The 10,752-nt window shown below is 40.5% G+C and overlaps 1 protein-coding gene across 1 annotated transcript; it reads right to left on the bottom strand.

Annotated features, from left to right (window-relative positions):
* On the bottom strand, positions 452 to 1,353 carry LOC109230503 (protein GRIM REAPER). Its single transcript, XM_019395994.1, has one exon. It carries the CDS (start codon positions 1,333 to 1,335, stop codon positions 775 to 777), a length of 561 nt encoding a protein of 186 aa, XP_019251539.1. The 5' UTR covers positions 1,336 to 1,353; the 3' UTR covers positions 452 to 774.

Genomic DNA, 10,752 nt, shown 5'->3' with positions numbered 1-10,752 from the left:
TCACATAATCGAAACCTACCAGTCCTCAAAGTATTTGACCTGGTTTCATTTGAAATTTATGGTTCTTAAGCCTGCATTTGCCTTCTCCACCGACACAAGTTTAGCCTAGTTGTTTTATTCTAGCAATGCAGCCGTAGATCTAACAAGGTTTTATTAAATGGTGTAGTAACAAGAAGACCTAATCAGAAGGGAATATTAGGCCGCTTCTATTGGTTTAACTAAACTTATTATTTTCTGCTTGAACTATGTATAAAATTAAATATATATACGTATGTATATATAATAAGACCAAACTCATTAAAACCACCAACTTTAGATTCTGGATTCACTTCTGGACTAAACTCTGGTATTTCAGCGTTAATGGCAAATTAGCTTGCCGTGCTTACCGTCAAAGATTACATTAATGTTGCACAAAATGTTGCTACTAATTAATTGATACAAATCGTCAACAGAATACCAAGAACAAATCACATACTTTTATTAATGACAACATAGTCAATAGTGTTTCTCGTGTATGAAATGGAGCTTGAAATGTGTAATATTACGTACAAAAACTTGTCCTCCTCTTCCTCCTATATGCAAAAGCAGGAAAAAGGGAATGAAAAGAAATTCAGTAATAATAGTAATATAGTACTATGAACTGGACCTGCTAAACTTATTTTTTCCAATGTAATCAATATCCCATAGAATCACAAAGTGAGAATAATAAATATAAAGCTCCACTAACTAGCTACCTTGTATATTCTCAGGTATAATAACTTTGAATATATTTCTCTAAGCATAGCCACAATATCCATAATCACATGGAACTCCAGGCAAACAAGCATTGTTACATTTGCCACAATGCATACGATTATATACCACATCGGTACAAACCCCACCACAACAACGTTGTCCAAATTTACATTTCTTCCCACATACACCGCAGTTGTTCATATCTCCAAGCACATTTCTGCAATGATTTTTGCAGCAATAAAGCATGCTCGTCCCATTATTTGCTGGCACACCATTGCAAATATTGTATTTTTTCGTGTCACAACTCGTACCTTTCTTGATTTTGGCCACGTACGACTTGCCTCTTAAATTACTATAAGAAAATGGTGTATCAAGAATCCATTCTTCGTCTTGATCTTCGGTGTCATCATCATATAGAAAATTAGAGTTTTGATCAGCGTTAATTGAAGAGAGGAGAAGTGGGAAAATAATGAGACAGAAAATGGCAGTGAGTTTGAGTACTAAGATGGAGTTGATTGATGCCATTCTCTCTGAGTCAAGTTGAAGTATGTGATCGATGTCTCGTACAAGAGTGAAAGCTAAGAGAGGCAAAGGGGTCATATATCATTTAAAAGTTGAAGATTGTTTGATAAAATATTCCTTATTTTAAGGGAGGGATTGTTCTCTGCTTGTGCTCAGAATTTATTAGATGGGGAATCATTATTTGTTTAATTACTCCAAAGCTCTGGATCCTATAACCCTAGCTATAGCGAACTCCGGAAGCAAGCTTGACTTCCATAATAAAAAAGTAGAGGCATTAATAACTAGCTAGTGGAATAATTAAATACTAACAGTGTTTGAAAAGTCTAACATCTAATACGACGATCTAGTATGTAAGCATATATTTATACATACAGTAATTTTCATGCACGAAAGGCTGTTATGCCCATGAAACAAAAGCATTAGTTGGAACTACTTTTCCTCAACAACCTTTTCTAGAAGTGGATTAAAAAAACTATGTCTATGAATTCAAATTTTTATGTCAATACGCATAGAGTAACGCACCACACTATTACGATGAACGACAAACAGTAAAAATGCATGCACATATTGCCGTCTTTCTTATTTACGTATAAGGTTTGGATATTAACAATAATACAATATAGACCCAATATTAACAAAACTTATTTGGATATTACTCACTCCCGTCTTTCTTATTTACGTATAAGGTTTTGACATACCCGAAACAAAATAAATTAATTATAAGTGAGTTGAGAATCATAAGATCTCAGGTTTAAATTTAATAGAGGCAAAAAATTAGGTAATTTCTTATCATATCTATTTAAAATTTGGTGGATAAAATTACCTAATACTTGTGAAGGATAGAAAATAGTAGGTACTCGTTGGAATTAATTCAAGTATGCACAAGTTGACCCATCACCACAATTATCAATTTTTTATTACTAAGTTACTCTTTTTTATTCCTTTAATAAATAAGTAATGACATATGCCTTTTTGGACTATTAAGGGTGAGCAGTAAAAATAAATAAGTTTTTTTTAAGTGACAAGTGTCTTGTAAAGGAATATAAAACTAAATCTCCCAGTAGTATATACTGACACCTGATTACAAAGTATTAATGGTGATTAAGATGGAAAAGGAGGGGTGGAGTGAAGAGTAATTTAGGATCGAGATTAATTTTGCTTGAACCATAAGACTGATAATATATTTTACACGTTGAATAGATCCGATTTCCCGGCGGGCAAAACGCGAGGTTATGCCCATTTTCCTCACAGGCCTCTCATGCTAGATCCTAGGCGTCCCGGCGACTTGTGACAATGTGATAGGTGGTTTCCATTATCAAATCTGGACCGTAGACACTGCTGAAAATGGAACCATCACATGGTTGACTTCTTTTTCTCAACTTATTCACATGCCTCTGCCGCCCCAATTGTACTCTGCTTTTGAAAAATATTTAACATTCGGTGTTTACACTTAGCTGCTTTTTGTTTGTTTGTTATAATTAGTGATAAAAATAAGGTGAAAATATATATTAATTATTTATATATAATTACAGTTTTTGAAAAGATATATGTTTACCCTTAAAATTGAATAACAATTAAATTTATAAATGCGGCACAAATTGAGAAATATGAGAATTAATGTTCGAAATTAACTGTAAAATAAAGCAAACCAATATAACGAGCGGTTATGGCCTTCGAGCTAGATCACCCTCGGGCCACCAGAGTAGGCCAATAAAAAGTATGAACTGAACAACAAAGCTTAAGAGAGAAAACGTAATGTATTGCTTTGTTATGCCTGAATTTGATCATTACAAAATGATTAGAACCCCCTTTATATAGTAGAGGAATTCAACTTATGGTATAATTCTAAATACAGAAGGAAATCTCATGATTGGTTAAATGACGGTCTTGATTCGATACGTACCGAGATTTCCGCCACGATCCTTGCCCGATCACGGATATCTCGGCCTTCTGTTATTCGATTTAGCAGGCTTCCTCCGATCTCGCTCGGTCTCTATCTCGCTTCGGTCTCGATCACGATTGGTCTCGATCTTGATCGATCATCGACTCATGAGCTTAGAAATCCATCTCCATGCCATGGTTCGATGCAATGCAGGGCCGAGCCTTGGTCTGCCACCCCGGTTTCGATTAGCCATACAAAATTAGGGAAGTCCGATTCTGATGTATACAGATCGTCCCCTCGTTTTTGGAGTGTAATGACAAGAAACGAATTAATGCACGTCAGTCGACGGTCGGCCACTACCAGTATTGAACCGTCGTTGCGAAACCAATAAATAGCCACCTTCTTCATTCCTTCAAACTTTACTTTCAATTTCCTTCATCCTAATCTTCACAGTTCTTTGCTATCTCCAAATCTTTGTGTTTTCAGCTTCCTGGGTTTCTTTTTTTGTTTCTTCACAAAATATCCAAGCGTTCCTCCTCCGTTTTGTTCTTCCCCATTTACAAAAATGGCTAAGACCTCAAAAACTGTCCCACACAAGGAAATCGTTTCTTTATCAGAGCCTGCCGGCGTCGTAGCCGCGACATATCCTCCCCTAGAGGACTTCCTTCCGACAAGGTGCGCCACTGCTACCGATTTTAAGGTGGAGAATACACCCTCAACACCGGGTCGATGTGAACTGATGTCGAGATACATATGTACAATTACCGACGATCTCCTCCAGAAGGTGAAAGAGGAGTGCAACTGGGTAGGCAAAGATGTAGTAGTCCTACCCCCGAGGAATCTATCACCACTCATGTGGAGGGGTATCTAAGCGTATATACTTACCCCTTCACGATAGGTTCCTTAGACCCCATCATTGTTGCCTCTTGCAAGAGGTACGATGTCACTCTTGGCCAAATCCATCCATCATTTTGGAGGATCGTGATCCTCCTTTGATTTTTTATAGGCAAGATCGAGGGTCATCCTTTTACCATCGATCACCCTATGCGTCTCTACATCCCCCGACTTTATTGCGGAGGCCTGATCAAGCTTTATCGCCGAGCCACCAAACCCCCATTCTCGATCATAGATGAGACCTGAGATCGAGGTTGGATGGGCGAATTTGTCCGAATAAAGACCTCAGACCTGATCCCTGCCGAGGACATGCCATTTCCTGAAAAATGGAACATGAATTATAAGTATTACTTTGCCTTGAACATCTATCTTTGCCGTTTTACTTCTCATCTTCTTTCCTTATTTAAGTTCTTTGTGTTGTAGCTGTGGCCTTCGTGCCGGAAGTGATCCCCAACCTGAGGCAATGGGTCGAGGACTTAGTATCTCAAAAGTCCTACTCCGAGCGTGCTTGGATGGAGTTATCAAGGGGTCAATGAGAGGCCCGTAACCATGGTAGTCTTCTTTTCTTAGATTGGTCTCCATTCGGACTTTGTATTGGACTTATTCATCTTTTTCTTTTTGTAGGCCTAGGGAAGGATATAACAATGAGGCCCCCATCTACTGAAGAAGAGGCACTTCTTTCATCATCTGCCTCGAAGCAGGGCAAAGAGAAGAAAACAAAGGGAGCTCCGAGCTCTCTGCGCCCGGACAAGAAAAAACCGACGAGGAGGCCCCGTAAACCCAAGCGGGACGTCATCCGCCTAACTATGGAGTCAGTCAAACAGCTGAGGGATGAGGCTGAAGAGGACGAAGAAGAAAAAGACTCCAGGGTGGTGACCCGTGTGCGAACCGGTATCGAAATTCAAAGAACTACTAGGTCGGCGGGAGCTGAAACTGCTTTGCCTTATCTTAACGAAGTCCCTGAGTCAAAAACAGCCGAAGAAGCTTCGCCTCTAGGTGAGAAAGTTACCGAGGAGGTGGTCGAGGCTGGTGTAGAAACCATGCTCGACGTTTCCCATGATGAAGGCGGAGCCCCAAAAGATTTACTTGGGGCAATAGAGATTGGAGATTCCCCCTCATTGCCTTCGTTCTCTGGTTCAACGATCAAGGACGCTCAGGCGATGGAGACTTGCCACAGTGAAATGGTCCATGAAGCAGAAGACCCTTTCTACGGTTATTTTGCCGAAGTGGAAGACGTCACTGGTCTGGGTGACTTTGATGTACCGAGAAGAGCTCGAGTGAGGCTTCCTCGAGCTTCAAACTGACCAATCAATTGCCGGCTCCCAGTATCGATCCTGGACGTAAGCGGTCACTTATCATCTCGGCCCCGGAGGATGCTCAGGTTCTTTCTGCCCCCGTAAGGCTGGCTAGCTATCTCCGATGCTTGATCACTGAGGAGGACTGAGCCAAGATAGATGAAGTAGAAGTTGCTTGCTTGTTCAACGAGGCCAGCATGCTCTAAATCGGGTAAGTTTGAGGGCCATTCCATCATCTTCTTTTTAAACTTTGAGTTGTAGATAATACTAACACTTTCTTCCTTACTTGTAGGCTTTGGTGTTACATCACGAGGCCTTCTTTCGAATTCGGGAGGAGCGTAAGGCTGAGAAATGCGATACTTACAAGCTTCTCAGTGAGAAGCTTCAGGTAGACTTGGTGGCGGCTCGAGATGAGCACGCCGAGATGGCCGAGTAGGTATTCCGAGTCCTTCATGATAGTGAGGATGAGTTGGAGATAACAACTAACGACCCGATTCTGCAGGTTCGACAGAGGCTCAACAGATCAAGGACCTACAAAGGCAAATAGATAAAGACGAGCTGAGGCTAAAGAGTTCAAGGGGTGTATGGACATTTTGGCTGCACAAAAGGAGGTCGTTCAAGAAGAGTTGGATTCAGCCGAGTCTCAGCTTCAGTCCACAAGAGAGAATGCCTCGGCTCAGGCAAAGAAAGTCGAAGAGCTTGAGTCCAACTTAGCCAATTTGGTCAAAGAGCTCGTAGTGGCCAGATCTGAGGCGGTCGTGGCCAATATTAAGGCTCAGGCTAGTGCGACCCAATACAAGGTCGATTCTGAAGCCACCCTAGAGCAGGCCAAGAGCATGGTGGATCATGCATAGTGGCAGGCTCGAATGGAGGCCCTTGAGGGGGCCCGTGATCAAAGCCTCATATATTCACTGAAATCGAGGTTGCTAGGGCAGAAGAGACAAAGGCTCGGAAGCTGACTTTTCCCGAGGAAGACTCCGAGAACTTGAGTGAATCTGGCGGTGGAGAAGATTCTGAGGGCGAAGATACTTCTACTGATAAGGATTGTGCTGCTTAAGCTTTGTGTTTTTGTATTGTAATTTTCCACTTTTATCTTGAGGCCATCGGCCCTTGTAAAGAAATCTTAATCGAGACATATGGCCCTTGTAAAAAAATTATGATGAATATATGGAACTTTTTTCCTTCATGGCTCTTGAATCTGTTGCCCTTTTTTTGTTATCTCTTGTAAGGGTTGAAACGCCTTAGCATAAGATTTTGAAGTTGCGTTCAAGGATTCAAGGTTCGGGATGGTGAAGACCGATAATAAGCCTTACCTTCGCCGTTTCCAATCGATGAACCCAAATGATTATTTGAACTTGAATTTATGTAGCCCTTAAGCTTAATGGTCGAGTGAGGACCTGCTCGAACTCGAAATAAAGTAGCTCTTAGGCTTTCTAGTCGAGTGAGAATGATTTCTCGAACTCGAAGTGAAAGTAGGCCTTAGGCCTTTGTAAATTTTATATCTAGGCCGATCTGGCCTTTGTAAAATGGCCGTTTATATATATATATATAAGGATTTCTACCCTTTTCGGCTTTCAAAATTTTTTCTTTTGTTTTATCGTTCGTGTTCACAAAGGTTGTAATGCCTTAGAATAAATTATTGAGGTTGTGTTCGAGGGTTCGAACAAAACCTTACTTTTATTTCCTTTCTAGGTTAAGGCGTTATTGGGGTTCGGTGTTACCGAAGTTGTTTCCCGAAATATTTTAAGTTTAAGATTTTGCTGAGGGTAGCCTTTAGAACTGGTTGTGAAAGATTTTTTCTTTTTCGAAGGCCTGTATTTGTTACGGATTTCGGACGTCTCCGAACCGTGTTAAATGGGCCGTAGCCTTTTAATTCGGGTATAGCCCAGTTTTTGGCCCAAGAACAGGTGAAGTTTTGAAGACTGACAAAAGAACTCAGACATGGACCAGGTCCATCTTGTGAAACACAGTCATGATCGACCCAAACATGTGAGATGCACGTGAAGGAGATAAATCTAACTTATCAGAAGTAATATCTCCTGATCTGATCGAAAAGGCTGCATACTGGATAAGGAGAGAAAGACTCCTTACATGAAGAAGATAGTGTTAGAGTATGAGATCAACTAGAACTCTTCTACGATAGAAGTGTAGAATCTGTATCCTAGTTAATCTCTAATTAATAACCCATTAAATATTAGTGTTGTTCTCTTTTATAGGTAATGCACATAAGCAGAAGTTAAACTTAAATTGAGAGCAAAAGAGCAAGGCGATTTTGCAAGCAATTTATGTGTGATTCAAGCGTGCAATCCTGAAGCTACTTGAACCAGATAGAAGAACCAGTTCCAAGTGTCTATCTTTTATTCTAGTTCAATTGTAGTAGGTGAATTTACATTGTACCTTTCAGCTTTTATAGAAGCAATTGTATTAGGTACCTAGAGTGTTCAAGTTAGAGTTAACTTGAAGTTGTCGCAACAGTTGAGGCTGTGTGCCACAACGGGATTAGAGTTAATCCTTAGGTTTACAAAGAGTTTTGTAAATGCTGTTTTGGCTCAGTGATTTTAGTGGAAGTTTGGAAAAATCCTACTGAGTAGTAGGTCGTAGTTTTTTCACCTTTTGAGCCAGGTGTTTTCCACGTAAAAATCTCCGTGTTCTTTATTTTCTTTACTTCTTATTCCGCAAATAGTAGTAGTTGGAACACATAGAAGAACTAGGTCCTTCTATAGTTCAGTTAAGCGAAAATTGGGTACCATACAAATCATCCCCCTCTTGTGTGGTATTGAAGTATAAAACATCAATTGGTATCAGAGCAGGTTATCCTTGAAGAGGCTAACACCTTAGGAAAAGATCAAGATGAGTGCACCACCTGGAAACTGGGAAGGGCAATCCACTGCTAGGCCCCCACTCTTTAATGGTCAGTACTATTCTTGGTGGAAGAACAGGATGAGAGATCACATCATAGGAGAAGACTATGAACTCTGGGACATAGTCACTGATGGTCCCCTGGCTACTACAAAGAAGAATGCTGAAGGAGTGGACGTGCCAAAGACAAGAGTTGACTGCACTGCTGAAGATTTGAAGAAATGGGAAAAGAATGCCAAGGCCAAGAAATGGCTTGTGTGTGGACTAGGTCCAGACGAGTACAGCAGGATTCAAAGCTGCACCACTGCTAAGGAGATACGGGACACTTTACAAGTGGCTCATGAAGGAACTCCTCAAGTAAAGAGATCAAGAGGAACACTGCTATATTCTCAATATGAGAATTTCACCATGAAGGAAGGAGAAACTATCCAGGAGATATACACAAGGTTCACAACACTAACAAATGAACTTAAATCTCTTGGGAGAATTATCCTTGAAGAAGACAAGGTTGAGAAAATCTTGACAAAGGTCTTACCACTAACTTGGGAAAGCAAAATCACTGCTATTCAGGAATCAAAGAACATTGCTACTCTCAAGTTGGATGAACTGATTGGAAATCTCACTGCCTATGAACTGAGAAGGCAAACCATGAAAATGGATGCACCCAAGAAGGAAAGGAGTCTGGCTCTCAGAATAGCTGAAGGTGAAGATCTAGAGGATGATGAAGTGGCCATGATCACAAGGGATTTCAAAAAGTACCTGATGAGAGGAAAAGCTTCTTCAAGAGGTACAACCTTCAACAAACCAAGAGCTCCTGAGAAAGAGACCCACGAGGGTTGCTACAAATGTGGCAAGACTGATCACATGATCAAGAACTGCCCCCAGTGGGAAATTGAATGGAAGAAGGAAAGGGCTGAACGAAGGAACAGAAGAAGGAACAGGTTCAACCCAGAAGGAACAAAGGATCAACCAAGGCTATGGTTGCCGCTTGGGAAGAGACATCAGATGAAGATTCAGAAGATGAAGCTGGAGATGAACAAGCAATTATGGCCATCGAAGAATCAGGTGATGAACAAGAGGTAAGTGTGACTCATCTCAAAGACAAGATTAAACTTCTGTCTAAAGAAAGGTTATCTGAACTATTGCTAGACTTCATCGATGAGTCTGAGATAATTAACTATGAGAAGGAACAACTATCTAGGGAGTGTGTGATCTTAAAAGCCAAGTGCAAAAACCTAGAATCTAGGGCTAATGAGAGTGACAGTAAAAATGCTGAGTTGAAGAACCAGGTTCTTGAACTTGACACCAGTGTCTTAGAACTTAGGTCTGAAAATTTAAAACTAAAATTAGAAACAGGTAAGAAGAAAGCTGATCACACACATCTCACCTTGGAAGAAAATCTAGGAAAGATGAAGGATGAGGTGTACAAAAAGGATGAGCAGATAAGAATCTTAAAGGAAGATCTAGGGAAGGTAAAGCATGAACTAGACAGAACTTGCAAAAGGAATAAGGCTTCTGATGCACTATCCTGGCTACAAGAACACCACAGTAGCAACAAGAGAGGACTTGGCTATGGGACCCAAGCACCTAAGTGGGACCTTAAAAGCAAGTACATCACTCTCCCTAAAAATAAAATATGCACACACTGTGGCAAGACTGGTCGTTACAAAAATGAATGTAATGCAAAAGAAAAGGCCAGTCAAAAGAACAAAACCTTTGTTCAAGAGAAAAATAGGCTGCCTGGGTGGGCCAAAAGGAATTTGATTTACCCCTTTGCCTATACAAAGGGACCCAAACTAGTTTGGGTTCCTAAGACTAACCCCTGATTTCTTTTTGCAGGCCCAAGTGAAGGGAAGTAGCCAAATATGGTACATGGATAGTGGCTGCTCAAAACATATGACTGGAAGCAAGAACTAGTTCCTTTCACTTGAGGACTTAAAAGGAGGTAATGTCTCCTTTGGAAATGGGAAGAAAGGTGAGATTATTGGGGTCGGAAAGGTAGGTAAGACAAACTCACATTCCATTGAGAATGTCTACTTGATAGATGGCTTGAAATATAGCCTAATAAGTGTATCACAACTATGTGACAGAGGTAACCTTGTAGCATTTACCTCTACCAAATACTTTGTGATTAATCTTACCACTGACAAGATTGTTTTGCAGGGAAAACGAGTTAACAATATTTACATTGTAGATTTGTCCACTCTTTCTAAAAATGAACTCACTTGCTTGAGTGTGTTGGACAATGATCCCCTCCTGTTGCACAAAAGACTTGGTCATGCAAGTCTGAATCAATTCAACAAATTAGTCTCCAAGGACCTGGTGATAGGGTTACCTAACATCAAGTTCAAGGAAGACAAAGTTTGTGAGGCCTGTGCAAGGGGGAAGCAGGTAAGATCATCCTTTAAAAGTAAGAAAATGGTAAGCCCAACCAGGACGATGGAACTGGTTCATATGGATCTCTGTGGTCCAATGAGAACATTGAGCAGAGGTGGTAAGAAATATGTGATGGTACTTGTTGATGATTATTCTAGGTTTACCAGGGTACTGTTTTTAACATCTAAG

This window comes from Nicotiana attenuata, chromosome 7, assembly GCF_001879085.1.
Source record: "Nicotiana attenuata strain UT chromosome 7, NIATTr2, whole genome shotgun sequence".
Taxonomy (NCBI): domain Eukaryota; kingdom Viridiplantae; phylum Streptophyta; class Magnoliopsida; order Solanales; family Solanaceae; genus Nicotiana; species Nicotiana attenuata.
This window is presented reverse-complemented; position numbering and strand designations above follow the sequence as displayed.

Excerpts from the sequence above, each read along its gene's own strand:
- LOC109230503 (XM_019395994.1), bottom strand. The coding sequence starts at position 1,335 with ATGACCCCTTTGCCTCTCTTAGCTTTCACTCTTGTACGAGACATCGAT.